The sequence below is a fragment of the Stomoxys calcitrans genome, chromosome 1, assembly GCF_963082655.1.
Source record: "Stomoxys calcitrans chromosome 1, idStoCalc2.1, whole genome shotgun sequence".
NCBI lineage: Eukaryota > Metazoa > Arthropoda > Insecta > Diptera > Muscidae > Stomoxys > Stomoxys calcitrans.
This window is the reverse complement of record NC_081552.1, coordinates 135,745,404-135,772,588: the sequence shown is the minus strand read 5'-3', so window position 1 is coordinate 135,772,588 and position 27,185 is coordinate 135,745,404. Positions and strand designations below refer to the sequence as shown.

Sequence of the window (27,185 nt, the reverse complement as noted above, 5' to 3'; positions counted from 1 at the left end):
TAATGTTTACACGAAGAACCTACACGGAATAGAAGATTGGTCTAGCTTGGTTTACCAATATGCGGATGATTTCTTGATAATGGTGTTTGATAAAGACTTTAATGAAGCGGAGAAGAAGCTTCAGATGAAGGTGCAAGCCTTTTATGATCTATGCAAAGAATTAAATCTTTCCTTTCAGGCGGATAAATCCCAGATTATGTACTTGGCGAAGGGCAGCAGGAAGAAGGTGAGCCTGTCTGTTAATGGAGCTGTGATTCAACAAGTCAAGACCCTTAAGTATCTAGGAAGGACGATAACTGCATCGTTATCCGTTAAAGACCACTACACTCGAATTGCCAAGGAAGTTGAGTCAAGAAAAAATGTTTTTAAATTTCTGACACCTGTTAAGGGAGGTCTGGATCCAGCCGTAGCTCTTAATCTATATCGTTCTCTGATAAGATCGAAGCTGGAGTATGCGAGGGCTACTGCAGCCCATACTCCGATGAGTATAAATAAGAAGATTATGACAACTCAAAATGCCACTCTGAGAAGATGTTTGGGAGTGACGCCCTCTACGCCAATTCATGTGATCTATGCCCTTGCAAATGAGATGCCTGCCGCGGAGCGCAGTTTGTGGCTGACGGCTAGGGAGTTATTAAGAGTGAAATCTATGAACCCAGATTTATACGCAATGGTTGCGGAAAACCCGTATGTACGCTCCAGCTATAGTCATGTTTATCACATGTTTCAGGAGATTTTTGATGTGATTTCTGTTGTAGAGGAAGAGTGCAGGCCTGTCAGTCTGACGGTGCGGTCTTCGATTGTTTGTGGAGACAGAGCCAATGTTGCTAAAGAGATTTTTCAGAAAATGTATTGCAAAGAGATAGCGGAGTATAAAGATGATGGTTTTGTTGTGTTTGCCACGGATGCATCGGTGAAGGCTGGGAGTGCTGGATGTGCCGTTTTTAATGCCACGCGGGATCAGCGGTTCCTGTTTAGAATTCAGGGGAAGACGTCAAGCCTCTTCTCTGAGTTAATAGCGCTGCTTAAGGCAGTTGAGATTGCGGTGGAGGATGGCTGCTGTGAATTTGTTGTCTTTACGGATAGTCTAAATGCCTGCAGACTGCTGAGTGCCCCTCGTACGAAGAATCACCTTGTTGCTGGAATTTTTCGGAAGCTGAATTTCTCTAATATCAACAAATGCCATATTGTATGGGCACCTGCCCACGTTGGTATTAAAATCAATGAGACTGCTGACTGGCTGGCTAAGTATGCAGCTGATATTGGTGCCCCTGTTAATTTTGATTACACCCTCGAGGAAGGGTTAAGGCGTATAAAGGATGAGATATATGATATTTGGAATCGTGACTATCGTTTGAAATCTACTGAAAAAGGCAGAAAGTTCTTTGAGCTGTTTCCTGATATTCCCTCCCGTCCCTGGTTCCTAGGGGCTGACTTGGAACCTGCGGAGAAAAAGATACTTAATAGAATGTTTACAGGACACACCTATGATAAAACCTATTTGCATAGATTTAACCCCGGTTTGTCATGCTTTTGTGACATATGTGGCTGTCGGGAATCTGTGGGGCACATGATTTTTGAGTGCCCTAAATATCGCTCACTGAGATCTCGTTTTAGTATTTTTAGTAAATATACCAATCTCAAGGACCTGCTTGAGTGTAAACAAGTACCTGAATATAAATGTTTATTGTGTTTCATCCAAGAAGCTAAAATTGATGTTTGATGAATGAATCTGATCGCTTCATGTATGCTGTTACATGTTCGCTTCTTTATTTGATGCTTTGTTTGTCCATACCACCATCTCATTGTACACTCACCTTACCACTTTACTTGGAGTAGTTTAATGGATCTGTGATATATGCCCTCTTGGGCGAATGTGATATTTAGATGCTAATTTCTTTTTCTATTGCATCTTCTCGATTAATAGCATAAGCACCCTCGACGTACAACAATCCTGACGATAGACTCAACCACTTTCAACACTTCTTGACGAAAAAGGAACATATAATTGGAATTAATACGAGCTTTTTGGAGGATTTAGCACCTACATCACTTTGTGATATCGTTTAAGTTTGGCAGTGTGGACGGCTGCTCCTGGATATAACCTGGCATATGTGAGACTTGTCTCCGCCATTCGTTCTGAAAGTCCAAAAATAAAGTTCTACTCAACTGTTCGCAGGACCTCACCTTATAAGTGCCATCATGTGCCAAAATCTACTTTTTGTGACTTTATGTATCAAAATCTACTGTTCGCGTACTTTTCCTGTAAAAATTTGCAGGAGAGTAAGAACAGCCTTCAGTCTCTTGCTATTATTGGAAATAAAGTTCAATTACTAAACAGATGGTTTTCATGAAACAGCTGTTCGATGCTGCAAATTTCTGCTGAAAAAAAAACTCCAGTAGAAAATTGCAAGTTCTCAATTATGGCTGTACTATATTCGTTGAAACCTCTTTTTTCGCGATTACTTTTTTGAATCATTACGAAAATAACAAAGATGAAATAACAATTTTATTAATGAAAACTGAATGAAATCAGCACGTTTTTTGTTTTAAAATCTATAATCTAGAAAAAATAATCGGCGAAAATATCGCGAAAAGAGAGTATAGTAACAACCTTCGTCAAACTCTCAAAGTTTAGCTTGCTCTCACAAACTTCTGCTAGCACATAAAGTAGGCGAACGACTTCCAGTAACAATTTGTGCAAATCTGCGCAAGTTTTTGATTGCTTACTTACCATTGTAACATCGCATACTATAGTTATAAGACTATTGTAATCTTTTTGTGTGCGAAAAAAGTTAATAAATCAAATTAAACAATTATTCAAAAGTGAAATACTTCATTTGCCTTCTTGTTACTACAGTTTTTATGTCATTTTTAAATCAATGCCGATGCATATTCCGCAGGAAACTTAAACATATGAGAGTTTAACGACTTCATGGTAGGAAGCAGGCCAGCATTGGGTATTATGTTCCAAGACAAAAAAAGAGTGATGTTATGATTGTTCCTGTAATATAGAAAAGAAAACGAAGTTAACATATGAACATATACAATGTAGAGCTCATTACTATTATACGAATAATAATACAATAGTATTATTTAAAAATTAATTAAATCATATTATAAATCTGTGCGGAGATCCATGCTACTTCTCCCATCGGACGCCTCCCATGATGGGTACCGCTGATATAAAATATGCGGGGCGAACCAACAAGTTAGCACCAGCAGGGGGTGTCCCGCTTGCAGGGATACGAATATGATCACGATGGGTTCGTGCAATAGAGCCGGCAGCGGATGAGCTAAAGGGAATGGCCAACGGTGGCGCTCACACCCCTTCGGAAGATTCACCATCAAGAAAGCCCGGCCTAGTGGGTCGCTGGCAGCCGGAGCACTAGGCACCAAAGCGATGGCCCAATCCGCCATCCATATAAAAAAACGCGATTACAGAAACATTAACAAGAAATAATGGGACTGACAACCCCCCGATGAAGACCTATGGATTTATAACACAGTTTATGATTGAAACATGGAGCGTCAGAACTTTCTAGAGGCATAGAGACTTTACCAAGTCCAGAGCGAGATGTCAAGATGTCTCTTAGTGGCAACACTAGGCCTACGCCCAACCGTAGTGAAAAGGACTCAAACAAAAAGCACAATGTTCAACCTCTTAAACCTAAAAGAACCCGAAACATCGCGCGAATACTAGACAACATTAACGTAGAAGCTGCAACATACGGTAGTATTTACGGAAAAGGCCACCTCTATCATAGGCATTGTTCGACGATCCCAAAAACCAAGGCTAAGCAACATAACTATAGAGGAAAAAACACAGGAAACGTCTACGCAACGCCCTGCTACGGGCAAATCAAGTGAAACTAGAACCGAGGCCAAGACTGAATATCGCGCTTCCGCCTCGCTGGTCAAGCGCTTAATTCGCAGAGATAATATTTTAAAATAGTGGCAGAGCAAGCCGAAAATGTATCTAATATTGGAAAAATGCGTGGTTTTTACGAGTCAATAAAACAAATAGGCGGCAACAATATAGGGCCAACGGCAATTATAAAAATGAGGACGGATCGGCATTAACAACACCCGGACAATACCCTATGGCGTGGTTTCTTCCGCTCCGATGGACCAACAACCGAGGACGCAAGCTCCGACCTTCTTAATCCCCCTGTGCACCGACAACCACGCAGGGATATATCTACGGCCCCACCCACCTGCGAAGAAATTGAGGCCGTTATGGTCTCACCTGATAATATACCTGCTGAACTCTTGCGGTATGGGACACAATCCATAGCTCAAGCTGTCATCCCGATATTCAGGAAGGCCTGGGATTCAAACGCAATTCCCACGGAATGGAAGAAGTCATGGTCACAATCACAAAGAAGGGTGACCTCACCTTGTGTAAAAACAGGAGGGGGATTTAATTGCCAAATGCAATAAATAAAGTGATAGAAAGTCTTCTTCTGCAGCGTATTTTGCCAGCACTTGGCGGCATTTTGAGGAAGAAACAGGCAGGTTTTCGGCAAGATCGTTCTTGTACTGACCACATTAACTCCCTACCCATAATCATTGAACAGTCTGCAGATCTTAATACACACCTTTTATGCATCGACTTCCAGACACAGTTTTACGCAGTTCAATGTGGAGCACGGGCATCGCCGAAAAAATCGTGACACTAATAAGGGAGCTGTTTAGAAATACACGTTCCAATGGAAAAGAGAGCCGACCTTTCGGGATGGATAAAGGAGTGAAGCTGGGTTGCATCCTGTCACCGACGCTATTTTTAATTTAATTGGACTCCCTATTAGAGGCAACTAATGCTGAAGCACCCTAAGGCAACATGCTCGGAGACATCGACTACGCGGATGATATATGCCTCTTTGCGCATCGCTTCGAGCACATAAATGCGAAACTGGAACAATAGAATGAAAATACTGCCTAAGTAGAGCTGAGGATAAACATAGCAAAGACCAAATTGATGAGGATAGGAACATCAAATCTGACATCGCTCACTATAAACGACCATGTCATTGAAGACGTTGGCAAATTTTCCTATCTTGGCAGCAAAATAACAAAAGACGTAGGATCAGACGAAGACATACGCGTACGCATCAACAAGGCTAGAAGCGCCTTTCTTAAACTCAACAAAGTTTGGAGATGCAGTGACATCTCACATAATACAAAAGTTAGGACCATCAACAGTAGTGTGAAATCTATGTCATCGAATACGAAATCATCAAAACTTGTTTAGAAAATATTATTATGTCCAATATATCGCCAAAATTATAAATACCCAAATAAATAACCAAAAAATGTATTTTTTGGGTATTTACCCAAAAAATACCCAAGCGTTGGGTATTTACCCGGTAAAAACCCATCTCTAGATTTTAAGGATATTGAGCCAATAAAAGGAGCATTTTTCATTCGATTTGCATAAAGTATGCAAACAGTGCGTTTTGGTACCCCTCTAAACTTTTTTGTTGAATAGCGTCCAGATCGGACCATATTTGGATATAGACCGATCTTCCGATATGGAGTAAAAAAATCTTAAAAGGATCATTTTTCATCAGATTTTGATGAAATTTTGGTACCCTTCTTAACCTTTTAGTTGCATATCAAAACTCAGTTTCAAATTTCATGAAAATCGGATGAAAAAATGCTCCTTTTATGAGATCACTATCAGGACATCGGTCTATATGGCAGCTATATCCAAATACGGTCCGATTTGGACGATATTCAAATTATATTGGTCAACACCACAGCACCTTAATGCCGGAGGAAATTCTTTCTTACATACTTCCCCACATTGGACACTCGTTTTACCACATATGGCCGATTTACATTTGCTGTTTTTATACCCTCCACCATAAGATGGGGGGTAACTAATTTCGTCATTCTGTTTGTAACTACTCGAAATATTCGTCTGAGACCCCATAAAGTATATATATTCTTGATCGTCGTGACATTTTATGTCGATCTAGCCATGTCCGTCCGTCTGTCTGTCGAAAGCACGCTAACTTCCGAAGGAGTAAAGCTAGCCGCTTGAAATTTTGCACAAATACTTCTTATTAGTGTAGGTCGGTTGGTATTGTAAATGGGCCATATCGGTCCATAACCTGATATAGCTGCCATATAAACCGATCTTGGGTCTTGACTTCTTGAGCCTCTAGCGTGCACAATTCTTATCCGATCAGAATGAAATTTTGCACGACGTGTTTTGTTTTGATATCCAACAACTGTGCCAAGTATGGTTCAAATCGGTTCATAACCTGATATAGCTGCCATATAAACCGATCTTGAGTCTTGACTTCTTGAGCCTCTAGAGTGCGCAATTCTTATCCGATTGAAATGAAATTTTGCACGACGTGTTTTGTTATTATATCCAACAACTGTGCCAAGTATGGTTCAAATCGGTCCATAACCTGATATAGCTGCCATATAGCTGCCATATAAACCCATCTTGGGTCTTGACTTCTTGAGCCTCTAGAGGGCGCAATTCTTATCCGATTGGAATGGAATTTCGCACGACGTGTTTTGTTATAATACCCAACAACTGTGCCAAGTATGGTTTAAATCGGTCCATAACCTGATATAGCTGCCATATAAACCGATCTTGGGTCTTGACTTCTTGAGCCTCTAGAGGGCACAATTCTTATCCGATTTGAATGAATTTTTGCACGAAGTATACCGTTATGATATCCAACAACTGTGCCGAGTATGGTTGAAATCGGTCCATAACCTGATATAGCTGTCATATAAACAGATCTGGGGATTTGACTTCTTGAGCTTCTAGAGGGCGCAATTCCAATCCGATTTGGCTGAAATTTTACATGACGTATTTTATTTTTACTTTCAACAACTGTGTCAAATAAGGTTCAAATCGGTTCATAACCTGATATAGCTGTCATATAAACCGATCTGGGATATTGACTTCTTGACCCCTAGAGGTCGCAATTATTATCCGATATGCCTGAAATTTTATACGATGGATCCTCTCGTGACCATCAACAAACGTGTTTATTATGGTCTGAATCGGTCTATAGCCCGATACAGATCCCATATAAATCGTTCTCTCTATTTTACTTCGTGAGCCCCAATGGGCGCAATTCTTATACGAATTGGCTGAAATTTTACACAGGTCTCCAACATATAATTTAATTGTGGTCCGAACCGGACCATATCTTGATATCGTTTTAATAGCAGAGCAACTCTTTTCTTATATCCTTTTTTCCCTAAGAAGAGATGCCGGGAAAAGAAGTCGACAAATGCGATCCATGGTGGAGGGTATATAAGATTCGGCCCGGCCGAACTTAGCACGCTTTTACTTGTTACATTTTAAATAATTTTTTTTTGCAAGCGTTGTTAGAAAAATGTCCTTTACGTTCGACGAAAAACCTATCACTTTTATAAGGGTTTGTCGGTCGAGATGACGATTGCAACTATTCTAACACCGTAGGAAAGGTCCTGGGACAGTTCGAAAAGGATGAGTATACTTTGCAAGTATTTTTAAAAGAGATAACATTTTAAAAAATAATAAAGAATCGTAAGTTATGACAATTGAAACTGTTCATTCCCTGTAGAATATGCCCTGTGACAGGTAACTAATTCTCCAGTTTAGGACCGGTATATTTGGGGCAATTAACTACACACTTCCCGTAGAGGAATTCAAACGACCACATTTTTTGTGTGAAAATAATTTTAATGACTCAGTTGTCATTGTTCTATGATAACCCTTTTCGTTTGTTTACTTTTAATTTGCCTTTTGTCACAACGCGTTGTTTAAATTTTTAATTCTGCTTTATTGTGTATGCTCACGGTAATGTTTTCAGCTTAGGGTTACATGCGGTTTTAATGCATATATATAAAGTTCATTCTTGTTGTTGTTGTAGCAGTGTATTGTACACCGAGGCGGCAGCCCTTGCCGATGAAGGATTCCATCGGGTCAATCCGGTACGTACAACCGGCTGCGACGGGATTGATTGATATTACAATGTAAGTATTTTAAGCAAATCTTAGAGGTTAGTAATTTTAAATACATTTATAAGTTTTTTTATGCGTAGACCTTTAAGTCTCCAACACCGGTATGTAAACATCCCTCACGATGTAGAGCTGAGTACGTGTCTGCACGAAGCTCAAGATCAATTGGTACGTTACTTCTAAGGTGAGGGTCAGCAAGAGAGTTATCGCTGAAATCACGGGTGGGGTCTTCAAAAAGTGGGCCTGAGTAGGGTCTTAGACGCAGCTCGTAAGTAATGTGAGCGTTAACTTTCAACTCCCAAGTGTTGCCTGTGTCCCGGGGCATAATTTTGAGACTGGCGAATCGTTGACCTTGATGCAAAAACGAACCGAGTCCCAGATGGCGAAAGGTCGAGTATGCAATTCTGGACAACGTTAAAGACTGGCATATTAAGGCTCTCATTGAAGCCCAATTGTCAACCTCATCTCCGGCAACCCGTATCATTGCCGTTGACGTAAGCACTAGATCCCAGGCAAAGCTTGGCGCTGTTATAGAAATTGCTATATTTAAAGGAGCGTCTTCCAGTTGAGGCGCTCCGTGCGGTAATGTGTGGCGGCGGAAGCTACAGCGACGGAACCTCGTTGCACATGAGCAGTCAGTTGCCAAAAGACTCCAGTCCAAACAATTGAGGCTGTATACCATACCTTTGATACGGTGTTTGTTATCGGAACCGCTGGCAGGAGTTGACAGCGTTGTCCTCCTGGCAAAGACCACAAGAATATTGCTAGGTACCTTGTCGACCACCACTATCCCTCTGGTTTCGTCGTGCGCCAGACCGAGCTCGTTCGCCTCAACAGTGGTCGCGCCTTTCTTGTTTTTTAACAAGCTGCTATTCAGGTCAAAATTCTAGATAATTTCTCGAACGTTAAGTTCATTTTCGCTATAAATTTTCGCAAGTGAGATTTAAATGACTTGACACCCGCCTGCCACAGGTACTTTGCCAATACCGCCTAGTATTATTTTGTTCGCGTCATTGGCAAAGATTTTTAATACCTTTTGGTATATATCAGACAAACGAGGCTATTAAGAATTGACAGCGTCACATTTGTATTCTTGTCATAGCGCCAAGTGTTGTTGAGCTTTGTACTTAAAATATTAAGACAAGGCAGATGACTTTAACAGACGCCGATTGGATCGCATGATCTCTTTCGAGTCTAAGAAACTAAGAAAGGATTCAAATTAAAAATGCTGCTTCTAGGAGATAACTTTGTTTTTTGTTCTAAGCTGTGCTATTTGGAAGCAAAGTTAAATTCTTAGATGCGATCGACTTGCACTAGTATTCCACCAAAATCGTAAAACGTAACACAAAACTCGATATGCGCGCGATAAAGAAGAGAATATTACAAGAGGGATTTCAAAAGTTGTTCCAACTACAACTTTGAAGACAAAATGGAACAAATGGTCAGCAGGCAATTCCTGAAAGCTTTTGTTATCGTTTGATGTCCATTTCATGAGTTGAAAACCAGCCGAGTATACGATTGAAATGAACTCTTTACTAGATTTTAATTAAGCCCCTGCAAGAACATCATCAACAGATTCTCTCGAATTTTCTTTGATGCAAGGGGATGTGTCCGTCACGTCTCCCGCTAGTAGAATAAAAGTCCGAATTGCAATAAATGGAGCGCAATTTACTCCGAATGCTACTGTCAAGAGCGTTGAGGCTCCTTTCGTTTAAAGGACTTGAAGCGTTGAAACCCACTTAGGCTTCGTTGTGAGTCGTTCTGGCTTGATGACAGCATGTTGCGGCAAATAGTAATTGGGAGTCTTACTTACCTCCTCTGTAGATAGTCTCCTCATGTGTCCAAGTTCCAGATATTCAAGTATGGTTTTGTCATATTGTCGCTTTTTCTCAAGCGTTTTCCACACGATAAAAATGCGTCAATGCGATGTTTCTCGAACACCCTAGTTCTTCGCAATTTTTAAACTCTAGGGTCACGAAGTTTCTTTCCTTAAAGTTTGCTCACAAACCATGTCCTCTTCACACATCAATTTCGTTTTGGGGTTTCCTCCACCTCCCAAAAACGAGTAAGAATCTTCTCCATTTATATTGTGTTGTAAAGAGAAATTCGGTTACCATCCGCAGGTGTGCCGATTGATATTATAGGGTATCTATTCCTATTAGAAGTCCAACCGGTTGGCTTATGTAGAATTTTGGATTTGCCAAATCAAGGTTGTCAACATTCCGAAGTAGTGCTAGATCTAAGTCTGGGGCGGTAAATTAGAAGGAAGGGTCTTCAAGACAGGCGCTTAAACCTCCAACTCAAATCTATGACCTAAACGTGAACGCAAAGTGAAAAGTCAAGCTTTATTAGAAGTTTCGGCTACAATTTGGCTAAGCCCTGTTACCTGTACCCAGTTTTGCTTGTATGGAAGACTCAATTTGTTCTTGAGTCTCTCTGTTATAAAGGTGGACTGCGATCCATATTCAATAATATCTCTGGCATCGAATAGTTGCCCTCTAGATTCTATCTGTACCACGGCAGTAAATAGTAAAGTTCCCCTGGGATGATGCTCACTAACTCGTTTATGCTGAAGGGTCAAGGTAGTGATGTTGTTTTGATCTGATTCTGGTTTGGACTGTATAAGTGTCGTAAGAGCTGCAGCACTTGTACTAGGTTGTAGTGCATCCCTAGCTGGGTCTTTACTACGGTAAAGGGTTTTTGTTCCCCTGTGTAGCATTGTGTGATGCCTCAAGTTGCATTCTCTATACGTAAATTTGCTCTTGCATTATTTTACCCCGTGGTTTGATAAAATACAATTGTAATATAAATGTGAATCCTTTAATGAATTGTATTGTATTAAAATATTGTATATTATATTGATAGTTTTCTCAATAAACTTCGGACAACTCCTTTAAGAGGCGCTGAGTTGGAAATTTGGAAGCTTTGAACATTTTCGGTCATTTCGCAGAACATAGATAAGGTTGAAAAGAGGGTGCAGATATTATTCTGCTCCACTGTTCGTTGACCTGCGTTCTTTTATTCTCACACCTGTTAGTTAAATTAGATCACGCTGATTATTATTTCTCTGGCTTCGCTGTTTTCTTTGTTAAATAAAAAAGCTTTCCACGATGCTCTATTTTGAATTTCTAATGTATATTGGAGTGAAGAGGTTCCTAAAGGTCGGTCAAGCTATATACCCTTCCTTGAATGTTACCGACACATTTAACACATCACATGGGGGAGTCGCAAATCCATTTCCGTTTTACTGGCGGCTGAGTCTCTTTCAATCCTTTTCTGGGCCGCTTGATCCTTGAGTGCGTTAATGTCCGCGTTTAACGAGCTGAAATTCTGCTGGCCGAAGTTTATTCTCGTCTATTGGTTCTTCTTCTAATGCTGGTATATGATTCCGACAGACTAAGTACGTTTTCTTAACATTATTACACAGTGTATCTAATTCTACCTGCAAAGCCTTAAGTGCTCTCGAAATCTACCAAGTCGTTGACGCTATTTGCAAACCTATCGCGTTTGGGTTTCTTCATTTTGCATAAAATTTCTTTCTACCAAAAATTTCCATCTCGAGAAGGTTCAAACAAAGTTCTCTTAATTTGTCTCGGTTTTCGACCTGAATTCAGAAAAACCACAGAAAATTGTCCAAAAATTCGCGATCACAATCACTTCTTGGTACAAAGTTTACAACAATGACTTTGCCAATACGTAAAAAACAAACTTTATATATAGATATATGTGTATATATATATATGTGTATATATATATATATATATACATATATATATATATATATATACACATATATATATATACACATATATCTATATATATATATATATATATATATATATATATATATATATATATATATATATATATATATATATATATATATATATATATATATATATATATATATATATATATATATATATATATATATATATATGTATATATATATATATATGTATATGTATATATATATATATATATATATAAAGTTTGTTTTTTACGTATTGGCAAAGTCATTGTTGTAAACTTTGTACCAAGAAGTGATTGTGATCGCGAATTTTTGGACAATTTTCTGTGGTTTTTCTGAATTCAGGTCGAAAACCGAGACAAATTAAGATCTGTCAAATACTAATGCATGAAAATCCTAACCTCAAAAAAATCACCCTTTATATGTGTATATTTACTTCTAACAATAGCCGTTTCGGCTGAGCGATGATCAGTCGGTCACGCAACTCCATATATATATAAAAGAGGTGCGTGACTGACTGACTGATCAACGCCCAACCGAAACGGCTATTGCTAGAAGAAAATGATAATACTAGAATCATGAAATTTTGCACGAATGTTGTATTTTAGATTGAAGGCTCGGGATAAGACCGGATTTTGTGATATTCGTACGTTAAGGTACTAAAAAGTACGAAAAGGTTCATATTTGTCCAAAGCGAAGAACGTCAACGCGAAGAAAAAAAATTTTGAAAATCGTATCGGAAGTGAGAGAAATAGTGCGTTTAGTACCGCAATAGGTGCTGTTTGGTACTTTCTTTGTAAACTGAAATAGAGCACTGAATTTTGAAATTTAGGTACACTATGGCCCGGCACGGGATAGCTATGAGTACCACACAGGCTGGACTGGATCTTAGAGCTCCGATCTGTGTGGTATTCACCGTTGTCACAAGAAGCTTAGCTGCGAGCTACCGGGCGCGTCCACAGCTTGCGGATAATGGAATGCCCCACACAGAGTAGCTGCGATTGCAGCCGTAGACAATCAGCGGAGAATCTCAGTAAGAGTCCGGTTGGCACCGGCTCTATTCAAAATTCGTACATTTTGGTACCAAAATTGGTATCATTTTGTACTTTCTGTTCAGATGGAGCTTGAGGTCTGAAATTTGGCATGTAGGTACAACTAAGAAATATATGATGGGTGACTAAAGTTTCTATTAGAAATATGATGGGTGATTAAATATTCTATTAAAAAATCGTACAGATGGAAATAGAGGTCAGAAATTTGGGATTTAGCTAAAAGAAGAAAATGTATGTGTAATGTAGGTACCACTTAAATTAAGCAATTTGACAAAAATACGACATGTGGAAGAAAATGTAATAATTGTGGTGTAATTGGGACCTTGAAAGAATATATCGGGCAATTCGTTTATTTAGGAATTCAAACGTACAAAATGGTACTTTCTCAATGGAGTGAGCTAATTCTCTCAAAATTTGGATACAAGTTCACCTTGACTATACATTTTGGGCGACCAGAAGATTATTTAAAATTGCACATTTAGGTACTAAACCGTACAAAATTGTACCTTCTTTATGAATTTAGTTAAAGCATTCAAAATTAATTCGTGTATTTAGGTACAAAAAACATACAAAATGGTACTTCTTTACAAGTGATCTTAAGCTCTCAAAATTAGGATACAGCTACACCTTGTCTATAAATTTTGGGCGACCAGAAATTTTTTTTTGTATCAAAATCGTACAATTGGGTACAAAAACATACAAAATTGTACTTTCTTTACAAATTGAGCTAAAGCGCTCAACATTGAACTTCACCTATACCTTGACAATATATATTGGGGTTAGCGAAGCGGACCACCGGCATGCTAGTTATCCATATATAGATTATATTTACATGGGCGCTGAGGATGTGGATGTGGATCTAAAATTCATGGTACTGTACGCAAAATGCTAAGAAAGGTTTTTATTACGATCGAATTTAAGTATGTACATATATAAATTATTTTGTTTATAATATTCTTTACAGAGGTTGTCGCCGACAATGAAGAGAGGCTTTATAAGGAATCGACAAGTTTTCTATTTTTCTAAACCTGGGAACATTAAGAATAAATATAAATATTTTTAGCAACATTTTTCATGTTCATGGATAGCTCCACATGAAAATGTGGCTACAACAGTAACAACAACTTTTTCTTTTATTTGATTAAATTGCGTATAAAACATAAAAAATATTGCTAACAAATATTTATATTTTTTCTTAATGGTTCCAGGCTTCTACAAAAGAGAAAAATTGTCGATTCCATTTTGAGCCTCTTCGTTGTTGGCGACACAATCTGTAAAGAGTATTATTAGCAATATAATTTATAAACATACATATTTAAAATGAATCGTTAAAAATACCAATCTTAGCATTTTGCGGGGAATAACACGAAATCTAGATCCACATATGTTATCGTCCATCCTTAGCGCTCAAATCAGTATAATCTATATATGGATAATAAAATATTAAAATATTAATATTAAAAATATGTATTTATAAATAACACATTTACATTCTACAATGTCCTCCAATTTGTTGAATTTGCCATTTATCCATTCTATTTGTTCACATACGACTTTTTTCTGTATTACACTATTATAGGGCAACATTTTAAATTATAACAAAAGAAAAATTTCATTTTATGTAGAGATAAAAACCACACTTCTAACCTTCTTTAAATTTTTTTTGTCTAGCCACGCCACTTTGTTTTTGTATGTGATTGAAACTAGACATATGTTTGACTCGTTCGTATTTGTTTTCGCATTACATATGTGTGAAAGGGAACACAATATAATCTTGGTCAATACACAAGTTGTACTTTTACATTACAATTATTGAATTACAAAAAATTAAATTATAATTCGTACAATTTAAAAGATGTTCAATGTATGCCTTACAATCCCATGGCAGCCGGTGGTACGCACCGGATTGACCCGAGGGAACCCTCATCGGCATGGGCTGCCGCCTCAGTGTACGTCTTCGTCTTTTTTCGTCATGGTGGCGGCACATGCCGGAGTGCCTTCTCCGCACGCTTCTGGTCCGTGCCGGGATTGAAAAGAACCCCGGACCCCTGGTGCTGTTCGGTTTGCCAAAACCGCCTCCACCATCGCTCGGTGTCGGTGGGGTGTAACCGGTGCATGGAGTGGGTACATTTCCGATCTTGCTCCGGCCTCACCTCACTACGGGAGTATAGTCATACTGGATATGTCCCAAAGTACTGTGCGAACATATCCAGCAGTGAGTCCCATCTCTCCTGTACGGCAATATACGCAACGGCAGCATCCCAGCCAAAATATTGCCAGGCCAGTGCCGGGAAATGTAACGTTTTTGCAGCTAAACTGCAACGGACTCCGTGGCAAGATCGATGAGATTGTGGATTTAATGAGTCGGAAAGATTTATTGGTCGCAGCGATCCACGAAGCTGACCAATACCTGCAACTTGCACAGTTGTCACGAATACAATGTGCTACGTAAGGATCGCTCAAGGAATGGAGGTGGGGGATTGGCCTTCGTGATACACCATTCCGTGCAATATAGACCCATCCCGCCTGCTCCTGGCGCGCATGGAATTCATGGGGATAGCGGTCCGGTACTGCCGAGGTAGAACTATACAACGTGTACATACCGCCGGTTGGTAGCTGTGGCCCGATTAATGGCCAAGCTTACAACCCCGACATAAGTGCGTTACTATCTGGCCATAATCGTCTGGTTCTAGGGGACTTTAATGCGCATCACACTTCATGGCATTCTCCCCTAGGTAACGACAAGTGTGCCATAGCTTTGGCAGAGCAGATTGAAAGCTCCACGTTTTGCACTGTGAATGAGGATGCCACTACTAGGATTACGAGGAGGTCCAGCAGCCTGCCAGACCTTTCCATTGCATTCCCTGATCTCCTGAGTGACGTATCCTGGCAATCCGTCATCTCTTTGGGGTCAGACCACCTCCCCATAATTCTCACCATCGACCGACCACCCGACTCAGAGCGCCGGACATTTATCAATCAGAAGAAGGCCGATTGGGCTGGCTTCAGAGAGTATACCAATCGCCGCTTCAGTGAACTGCCACCCCCCTCGGATGTGCTAGTGGCCGAGAGGAAATTCCGAGACATCATTAACGCAACAGCCGCTCGCTTTATACCAGCCGGTCGAATACCCCAAGTGCGGCCCAATTTCCCGCCGCAAGCAGTGGTACTCGCAGACGAGCGTGATGGAATTCGTGGTATGGACCCCGCTAACCCCAGAATCAGCGAGCTGAATCTGGAAATAAACAGGGTAGTCAACGAACATAAGCGGAATTTGCGACTGGAACACTTGGAGCAATGTAACTTAGGCACCGGTGTAGACAAACTGTGGTCTACTGTTAAGTCACTCTCGAACCCCGGTAGGCGGGAAAAAAAGACAGGACCTCAGTCACTTTTGGCGAAATAACCGTGACTGATCCGAAGAGATGCGCCAGGTTCTTCAACCGTCAATTTATTGTGCATCCCCAGAGAGACAGAGCAAGGAGGAAAACCATTCGCGTATTCGTGGACTCCGAGCCGATGAACAGCTATCACAATTTACCGTGGGCGAAGTTACGAATGTCATAAGTGGCGCCAAATCATCTAAGGCGTTGGTCCTCGCCGGAATCTCTACATTGATGTTGAAGAATCTGGATTCACCTGGAGTTGAGTACCTCACCACTGTCTTCAACCTGTCTTTGAAAACTCTTATAGTTCGCGATGTCTGGAAAATGGGCAGAGTGATCCCGCTACTGAAGCCTGGAAAAGCTCCGATTTTCTGGGAGTCGTACAGACCGATCTCCCTTCTGAAGGTTGTTCAACCGTCAACTTATTGTGCATCCCGAGAGAGACAGGGCAAGAGGAGAGCCATTCGCCGTATTCGTGGTCTCCGAGCCGATGAACAGCTATCACAATTTACCGTGGGCGAAGTTACGAATGTCATCCGTGGCGCCAAATCATCCAAGGCGTTGGGCCCCGACGGAATCTCTACATTGATGTTGGAGAATATGAATTTACCTGGAGTTGAGTACCTTACTACTGTCGTCAACCTGTCTTTGAGCACTCTTTTAGTTCCCGACGTCTGATCCCGCTACTGAAGCCTGGAAAGGACCCGAGTTTGGAGGAATCGTACAGACCGATCTCCCTTCTCTCACCAGTAGCAAAGACGCTTAATGCATTACTTCTTCCGAGTCTCATAGAAGAATTTTCATTCGCCAAGCATCAACATGAATTTCGAAGACTGCATAGCACAACAACTGCTTTGAATGCAATCACCGCACACATTTCCTTGTGGTCAGCCATGCCAAGCTATTTGAGGACATCGCCAACACGTCGCTCAGCCAGGCCGGAAACGCTAGGTCGCGAATTATCTGTGTGGTCGCCAGTCATTTGTGGAATTTAGGGATAAGAAGTCAAAGCACCGTAGAGTGAAACAGGGAGTTACCCAAGGTGGGGTGATATTTCCGGCACTGTTTAACCTCTACCTATCCTCCATTCCACCTCCTCCAGACGACATAGAGATCGTATCATATGCGGACGATTGTACGATCATGACATCAGGTCCCCTACCCAATGATGACATCTGCGATAGGTTGAACGTCTACCTCAACGAACTTGCCCTACATTTCGCTGCAAAAAATCTGAAGATATTTGCAACCAAATCTTCAGCCACATTGTTCACTACAAATACGCTTGAGGTAAAAATACTTAGCTGACTGTGATGGTCGATGGAGAAATTATTCCGACCTGCATGTCACAAAGCTGACGAGACCACACTGGCGCAGCATGACTTACCACAGACCGACCAATTGCTTTGCACGTGGTCAACAAGGTTTCTTTGTCTGCACCCCAAGTGTGCCACCAAGTGACTTGAGGATCTTGTTTCTACTTTTGACTTTACCGCAAATAGCTGTGGAATGTGGGGAGAATGTGTAAGAGCTCTCAAATGTAACGCCAAGTATTTTGGGACTCTTGATGGTCGGAATCATTTCTCCATCGACCATCATAGTCAGCTCAGTATTCACCTCATGCGTATTTGTAGTGAACAATGTGGCTGAAGATTTGTGGCAGATATCTTGCAGCGAAATATGAGGTAAGTTCGTTGAGGTAGACGTTCAACCTATCGATGTCAACAATCGGGAACTATAAGAGTGTTCAAAGACAGGTTAAGGACAGTAGTAAGGTACTCAACTCCAGGTAAACTCAGATTCTTCAACATCAATGTAGAGATTCCGTCGGGGCCCAACACCGTGGACGATTTGGCGCCACGGATGACATTCGTAACTTCGTCCACGGTAATTGTGGTGGCTGTGCATCGGCTCGGAGACCACGAATACGGCGACTGGCTCCTCCTTGCCCTGTCACTCTCGGGATGCACAATAAATTGACGGTTGAATAACCTGGCGCATCTCTTCGGATCAGTCACGGTTATTTCGCCAAAAGTGACTGAGGTCCTGTCTTTTTTTCCCGTCTACCGGGGTTCGAGAGTGACTTAACAGTAGACCACAGTTTGCCTGAACCGGTGCTTAAGTTACATTGGTCCAAGTGTCCCAGCCAGAAATTCCCCTTATGTTCGTTGACTACCAGCTATTCAGCTCGCTGAAGCCAGCCCAATCGGCCTTCTTCTGATTGAAGTTGTTGTAGTTGTAGCAGCACTGTGTGGTACACTGAGGCGACAGCCCTTGCCGATGAAGGAATTCATTGGGTCAATCCGGTGCATACAACCGGCTGCCATGGGATTGTATCTTCTGATTGATAAACGTCCGAAGCTCAGAGGTTATGAAGTCGGGTGGTCGGTCGATGGTGAGAATTATGGGGAGGTTGTCTGACCCCAAAGAGATTACGGCTTGCCAGGATACGTCACTCAGGAGATCAGGGGATGCAATGGAAATGTCTGGCTAGCTGCTGCACCTCCTCGCGATCCTAGTGGGGCATCCTCATTCACCGTGCAAAACGTGAAGCTTTCAATCTGCTTAGCCAAAGCTATGCCACGCTGGTCGTTACCTAGGGTAACGACGACGAACGATTGCATCCCCTGATCTCCTGAGTGACGTATCCTGGCAAGCCGTCATCTCTTTGGGGTCAGACCACCTCCCAATAATTCTTACCATCAACCGACCACCCGACTTCATAACCTCTGAACGCCGGACGTTTATCAATCATAAGAAGGCCGATAGGGCTGGCTTCAGAGAGTATACCAATCGCCGCTTCAGTGAACTGCCACCTCCCTCCGAGCTAGTGGCCGAGAGGAAATTCCGAGACATCATTAACGCAACGGCCGCTCGCTTTATACCAGCCGTGGACCCCGCTAACCCCAGAATGGACCCCGCTAACCCCAGAATCGGCGAGCTGAATCTGGAAATAAACAGGGTAGTCAACGAATATAAGCGGAATTTGTGGCTGGAACACTTGGAGCAATGTAACTTAGATGTAGGCAAACTGTGGTCTACTGTTAAGTCACTCTCGAACCCCGGTAGACGGGAAAAAAAGACAGGACCTCAGTCACTTTTGGCGAAATAACCGTGACTGATCCGAAAAGATGCGTCAGGTTGTTCAACCGTCAACTTATTGTGCATCCCCAGAGAGACAGGGCAAGGAGGAGAGCCATTCGCCGTATTCGTGGTCCCCGAGCCGATGAACAGCTATCACAATTTACCGAGAGAGACAGGGCAAGAGGAGAGCCATTCGCCGTATTCGTGGTCTCCGAACCGATGAACAGCCATCACACTTTACCGTAGATGAAGTTACGAATGTCATCCGTGGCGCCAAATCATCCAAGGCGATGGGCCCCGACGGAATCTCTACATTGAGGTTGAAGAATCTGGATTTACCTGGAGTTGAGTACCTTACCACTCTCCTCAACCTGTCTTTGAACACTCTTATAGTTTCCGATGTCTGAAGCCTGGAAAGGACCCCGAGTTTGGGGGAGTCGTACAGACCGACCTCCCTTCTCTCAGCAGTGGCAAAGACGCTTGAGGTATTACTCCTCCCGAGCCTCGTAGAATTTCCATTCGCCGAGCATCAACATGGATTTCGAAGACTGCACTGCACAACAGCTTTGCATACCATCACCGCACACATTTGCCGTGGCTTCAATCAGCCCAGGCCATGTGATAGGACGGTCCTCTTGGCACTGGACCTATCGAAGGCATTCGACACGGTCAGCCATGCCAAATTATTTGAGGACATCGCCAACACGTCCCTCCAGCCAGGCCCAGGTCACCAGTCATTTGTGAAATTCAAGGATAAGAAATCGAACCACCGTAGAGTGAAACAGGTAGTTCTCCAAGACGGGGTGATATTTGCGGCACTGTTTAACGTCTAAATTTAAAGTATTATGTTGAGATTTTTGTAGTGTTTCAAAAAAGTAATCGCGAAAAAACATAGTTTTCTACTTCAACGAACGTAGTACCAGCCATAAAACCTTGTACTGAGATCGTCTTTTCGCTCGAACATTAGTCAAAGCACGTTATAAAATATGACCATGAAGAAAATTCATACACATTTCGTAGAAGCGTTTCTGAGTTCTATAAGCAAAAAAATAACGATATGTAGCTGCGCCAATATAAATTTCAAATCAATTAATAGATAATTTTAATTAGAATGAACTTAGTACTAGGTTGAAACTTGAAAAACATCCTATTAGTTCAAACGAAACCATACTGAAAAGTAATACATTGTTATACCATACATACATAGTTTCTAGGAATTCCCATTAGAACAAACTTTCAAAATTGAATTAATTAAATGCCATACTACCTTAAACCATTTCCATCATCCCAGAAGTAGTACTTGGTATTTAAGTTCTTAAAGTTGAGCGCTGCGATATCTCCTCGACGCACAATTTTGTCCCATAAAACAACTTGATTCAATTCATTGTCAGGCGTTTTGTATTCAGCAGTTAGAAATAAGAAAAGCTGCTTTACGTTCCAATTAAATAAAGTTGTTAAATTGGCCTCCAAATCAAAAGTTATAAATCCCAAATCATGTTTTTCTCTGGATGCTCCATAATCCGGGACATTTTTTCTAAATAGGAAAATAAAGGAAAGATTCCCTGTCACAAAAAGAAAAATCCAAGGTTCAGTTGTTTTTGATACTTACACCAAGATCTTGGCAGTGTTAATATAAGAAGTAACTCTATAGTCAAGAAAAACAGTAGAAATAAAGCAACAAAATGTAAGACCTGCTAAAACAGATAATGTATAAGCAACTGTGGCATTTCCTCTTGTAAGAACCGTATGCATCTTTCAACTTAATTGTATCGACACGTAGTACTAAATGAATTAGAGATTAATTTGATAAGTAACTAGAGATGTAAAAGTCGATTAATCGTCTTTCTGTGTAAAAACGTCGAAGTCGACTTTTAATGGCTATAAAATTGAATAGTGGACTTTTTCGTGATATCAGTCATTTAGGTTGTTTTATATAAGTAAGGTACTCTGTTTTTTGTTGTGGAAAACTTCAAAAAATATCTTGATGTACTGCATATTTTATCATACAATCCTGTCTTTATATAATACCAGAACTAATTGTTTCTTTTGAGTCGTTGGCATTTTAATTTTTCACACATCTTCCATTTATAATTTTTTTTTATATGGAGTTTGACAGTTGTCTACGTGAAAAGCCAAGAGTACCAACCGATATGGATATATAAAACGCTAAAAAACCTTAAAATGCTTTTATTAAACGCTGGCAACACTAACACACATCCGATATATCAAAAAAAATAAACAAAACAAACAAGTCAATTAAATAATTATAAATAAATGTTTCTCGGAGTTCATTTATATGATTTTATTAATATCAAAAATAATTGTTGAATGTTAGAATGTATTCTAGGTATTCACAAAACTTAAAACAGCATTATTTGAGTTTATTTGACATTAAAAGAGTTGCCCGATTAAAAAAGTTGATATGGTCAGATCCATGACGTAATTACCAGGTAGTCTACCGTAAACAGCTGAGTACAATTTTTTATTGCTAAGAACACTATCTATCAACGAGTTTTGCTTGTGTGTGTTAAAGTTATGAGCTATAAAACTAAAAACAACTAAAAATGGCGCGACCGACAACATACTCAAAATCAGAGTTGTACTTATCACTGATTTTGACAGATAATTCACTCAATATTTTACTATTAGGCAACTGCCATTACCTGTAAATAAATATATCTTGGTCAGTGCCAAATATATCTGGCATCAGATATAATTGAATACGAAAAATGGTTAGATATAATTGAATCTAATTTTATCAAATTAGACCTAATTGGATACAATCTGACACAATTCGATAGAATTATATACAATTGTATCTCGAATTTGTCCGAGATATAAACAGATCCAATTATATCTAATTGGATCTTAAATCTTAAATTAAAATAAATTTGCTGTTGTTTTTTTTTTATTTTACATTTAAATGTTGTTGTTTTTTTATTAATAAACTCTTATTTGTTTAGCATTTTCCCATACAAGTTCTACCGTTACTTTTTGCCGCTATTGGGGTTTGTATTGTACATGAGTCCTCTCGTTTGCTAGTCAGTTACGCTACCAAAATGAGCCAACCCCCTATTAAAATGTGAGCCAAACTACAAAGAATTGGAAATAGCTCTACAACTTTTTATGTATTGATCTTATCGATACAAAATGTTCTAGATGTTTGTATAGGAGGACATATGCTTTCAGGAGGCCATATGCTTTGAGTCAACGCGTGCTTTTGTAGGTCCAAATCTCTAACAGAGGCTGAGATACAGGGTGTCAAAATTGCCCTCATTTAACTTCCCCAACTTTTTGGAAGCCATAATTTTTGATCTACTGAGTCCTCTCGTTTGCTAGTCAGTTACGCTACCAAAATGAGCCAACCCCCTAATTATAATGTGAGCCAAACTACAAAGAATTGGAAATAGCTCTACAACTTTTTATGTATTGATCTTATCGATACAAAATGTTCTAGATGTTTGTATAGGAGGACATATGCTTTCAGGAGGCCATATGCTTTGAGTCAACGCGTGCTTTTGTAGGTCCAAATCTCTAACAGAGGCTGAGATACAGGGTGTCAAAATTGACCTCATTTAACTTCCCCAACTTTTTGGAAGCCATAATTTTTGATCAACTGAACCGATTTGCATGATTTAGGACTCTGGAGAAAGAGCTTGAGATCTAAAAAAGCAAAACATGCATAATGTATTACGCCACCGTGTACGTTAAAAAAATATTCATTATATTATTTTAAAATACCAACATGTTAACTTGTCTTTTAAGAACTCCACCCAATCCTGTGCTTTGTATAGGAGGACATCTGCTTTCAGGAGGCCATATGCTTTGAGTCAACGCGTGCTTTTGTAGGTCCAAATCTCTAACAGAGGCTGAGATACAGGGTGTCAAAATTGCCCTCATTTAACTTCCCCAACTTTTTGGAAGCCATAATTTTTGATCTACTGAGTCCTCTCGTTTGCTAGTCAGTTACGCTACCAAAATGAGCCAACCCCCTAATTATAATGTGAGCCAAACTACAAAGAATTGGAAATAGCTCTACAACTTTTTATGTATTGATCTTATCGATACAAAATGTTCTAGATGTTTGTATAGGAGGACATATGCTTTCAGGAGGCCATATGCTTTGAGTCAACGCGTGCTTTTGTAGGTCCAAATCTCTAACAGAGGCTGAGATACAGGGTGTCAAAATTGCCCTCATTTAACTTCCACAACTTTTTGGAAGCCATAATTTTTGATCTACTGAACCGATTTGCATGATTTAGGACTCTGGAGAAAGAGCTTGAGATCTAAAAAAGCAAAACATGCATAATGTATTACGCCACCGTGTACCGTTAAAAAAATATTCATTATATTATTTTAAAATACCAACATGTTATATTGTTTTTTAAGAACTCCACCCAATCCTGTGCTTTGTCTATGTGACGAATGGTAGCAAAAATGACGTTTAGTGTGGTGAACGTGTACCGTAGCCCAGGGGCTAGTAAGATTTTTGACAGCACTGCGAATTTGGACATTTCATTGAGCAAAGTCCCATGTCAGTAATTGTAAATTTATTTGCGTTTTGGTAACTAATTTGCGTGCGGCATAACTTAGCCGCCTAAATTGTGGACAGACGTTACTAAATTTAAACGACTAATTTGGCTTTAAATAAGTAACATTATCGTTTATTGTTATTGGCAACGGGATTCTAGAAGGTTGTTATTTAACAATAAGCTAGTAATGACTTTGACTTTTCACACGAACAACTGTCAAAATACACTACACTAGTAATGACTTCGACTTTTTACACGAACAACTGTCAAAATACACTATAAAAAATGGTGACGAAGATTATGCGAACACATTCCGTAAAAGTGGTACTGCCTTTTATGAACGACATGTCGCTGCATCATGATAAACTTCGCACAATTTTAATTGCAAATGTAATTAAATGCTCACGAAATGCGCCGAAACAACTCTGCTCTAAAACTGTTATCTTTGTTGTGTGTTGTTTTTTAGTTTTGTTTGTGTTCTGACAAAGAAAATAAAATAATTTAATAGGCATTTTTGCCGTGAATGAAGTCAGTACTAGGTTTAATGCATGACATTATTATCAGGTAGTGTACAGTTAACAGATGAGTAAAATTTTTTTTCTCACGAAGTGCACTGTCAACTAGTTTTGGTTGTGTGTGTGTATTAAAGTTAAGAACCATAACACACAAACTACAAAAAATGGCGCGAACTAGTAATATACATAAAATCAGAGGCACTAATCACTGACTTTAACAGATGGTGTTCTCAACATTTTGTTGATAGGCAACTGCCACTACCTCTAAGTAATGGAAAATATTTTTTAAATATTCATTACTCAAATTATTCTTACTTTCTGGATTTTTCCTGTATTATTATGTGGCGTGCACATCTTTTTTACTTTTTATTTTTGAAATTTGTCAGTGTTAGAAAAATAGTCGATTGGCACAGCAAAATTAAATTTTTTCTCACCAGTGTAAGAAACAACCCCCTACGTCACCTTTGCATCCCACCATAGGAGATTGCTATCATTCGACACACAATCTTTATACTTAAAATTGTGACAGTATATGTATGCACAGAATGAAAAGAGAATCATGTCAATATATTTAGCGGTTTAAAATTGCCATTGTTTTCATAAGAAAAATATTTTTTTTTGTCAAAAAGTTTTCGCAAACTTTTGCCATCAAAGCATTATCATTTGTTTCCATTCTCAAAAAGCGGAGGTATTAAGCAATCTTTTAAATGCCAATTTGTTTAATTTCGATATCAAACCATACCGTTATCTTACGATGAATATGACCATTTTTTTCACTAAATTTCACACTAAAAAATTCCATGGGGATTTTTTCACTTTTTTGAAATTGAATTAAAGATTTAAATGTTTCTAATAATTTAAGGTATGTCTAGCTATATCCTAGCCATAAATGATAATATACACGCCCTGCGCCATCTAGTGGCGAAAACGAGACCTCCAGCGCCATCTGATGGCTAGATTTCAGTTCCTGTCAACGAAAGAGGCAGCCTGCAGATACCCACTGACAACTATGGCTGCCACCATAGGTTTTGTTGGTGCACGCTGGGATTAAAATTTGATGATGGAGGCAATTCCAAGCCAGCCGGCTGGTGGCCCCATGAAGGATCTTTCTTTTTGGTTTGGACTCGGCAGAGAAAAGTAGTTGGACTTGGCGTTTATACTAGCAGGATTAGAAAAATAAACCTCAACGTTTTAAAATTGTTTTAGTAGACTTTTGTTGAAACGTTAAAGAATAAGAGATAATTTAAAAGCTTTAAAAGTTAAAGTGATTGAAAGTCAAAGGTATGAAAATAAAAATTTGAACGAAATAAGTACAAAAGAAATAAACAAATTGAAAAACTTAAGAATTAAAAAAGAAAAGTTATTAAAATATGAAATCGAAGTGAAGTTATGAAAAAAACCTTGATAAAAGGAACTGAAAATTATTAAAACCTGAAAGTGAAGAGGAATTTTTAAAAACCTAAAAACGAAAAATTTTCTAAAACTTGAAAAAAAAACAAAATTACTCAAGCTGAAATGTTAAAAAACAAATGGAATTGGAACCAAAGAAGGATATGGCTTATAGATAATTTGCTTTCTTATGAATCAAAGGAAGAAAAGATAATTTATTAATAAAGCGGCTAGGCAGACAAACCCCATACCTTTAGTTTATTTAAACGGCGCGAAAGTAAATTGGCGTTGTCCTCAGCTGTTAAGATGAGCTCAACCTAGTGCCAGGGGGGTAGAAGTTGTAGACTGTTGGGCGAAAAGGAGCCCTTACTGCATGTGGTGTTCGCTTTCGAACTTAGGCCTTTGGTGGAAAAAATAAATATCTACGTATATACGGAATACTCATACTTACCACAACTAGACGGACGAACAGACAAGAGGGAAGGCGTTGGCATCGATTAGTCGCTCCAGCATTGACGCCGGCGAAAATACCAGCTGCCAAAGAGGAATACCAATACTCCAGGAAGACCGGAAACCTCTTCCCTTCCCTCCAGGTTTCCTATCGTCGCCACGATTATACCGCAATGGTACATTTTTGTCTTCTCTGGGTTAACATTGAGACCTCTGGATCTAGCCCAGTCATATGCCACATGCAAGACCCTTTCGGCCCTTCTGCATGGCAGACGGGTTGGTCACCCAAAGAAGTGGCGATAAAACGCCCCTCTATGGCGTGCCCTGTGCCAGTTTCTCCCTAATTTTATTTTATGGGACACCCAATTTATCCAGCTGTTCCTTAGCATATGGTTTATACAGTCTCTAATGACCGGGTCCACCCGGTACTGGTCTAATGATTGGATCAATGTGTCGATCCGCACATTATTAAACGCCCCCTCGAGGGAGTCTTCAATTTTATGCACCACCTCGTGAAGGGCAGTGTCCACCGCCCTTCCCCTGACATAGGCAAACTGTTTGTATTTAAGCAGTTCGCTGGATATCCTACTCTTTATCATGGTATCCACAATACGTTCCGTGGTTTTGAGTAGAAAGGGCGTAAGGCTTTTAGTGCTGTGGGCCTTTGGTGTCGCATAGCTTGCCTCACCAGTCTTGGGTATAAATACCACCCTTGCCTCCTGCCAGTCTTTCGGAGTATTTGCAAGTGAAAATAGTTGCCAGATGATGAGCCAGATAGTTGGCCTCCTTTTGTAGTAACGCCGGGTGACTTAAATGGTTTGAAGCTCCTCAAGACTTCCTTGACCATAACTTCCGTTATGATAAACCTTCGATCAAACTCATTATTCCAAGGTTCCGGTGTCTCTGTGAGTCCCGTCGCAACCTGTGGAAAATGCGTTTTCATCAAAAACCTCAACATGTCCTCCGTTTTTCCTGGTTTCACTCCATATCGTTAACTAAACTTTCAGTTTGGACATGGGATTTTGAGAGAAACTTTTTCATCTTGG

The 27,185-nt window shown here is 39.9% G+C and overlaps 1 protein-coding gene across 1 annotated transcript; it reads right to left on the bottom strand.

Moving 5' to 3' along the window:
• Positions 1 to 2,816: 2,816 nt before the first annotated feature.
• On the bottom strand, positions 2,817 to 21,057 carry LOC106094889 (signal peptidase complex subunit 3). The gene is made up of 3 exons (XM_013262124.2): positions 20,863 to 21,057; positions 20,521 to 20,787; positions 2,817 to 3,004 (listed from the first exon to the last, which is right to left on the bottom strand). Exons 1-3 carry the CDS (start codon positions 21,003 to 21,005, stop codon positions 2,875 to 2,877), a joined length of 540 nt encoding a protein of 179 aa, XP_013117578.1. The 5' UTR covers positions 21,006 to 21,057; the 3' UTR covers positions 2,817 to 2,874.
• Positions 21,058 to 27,185: the final 6,128 nt, after the last annotated feature.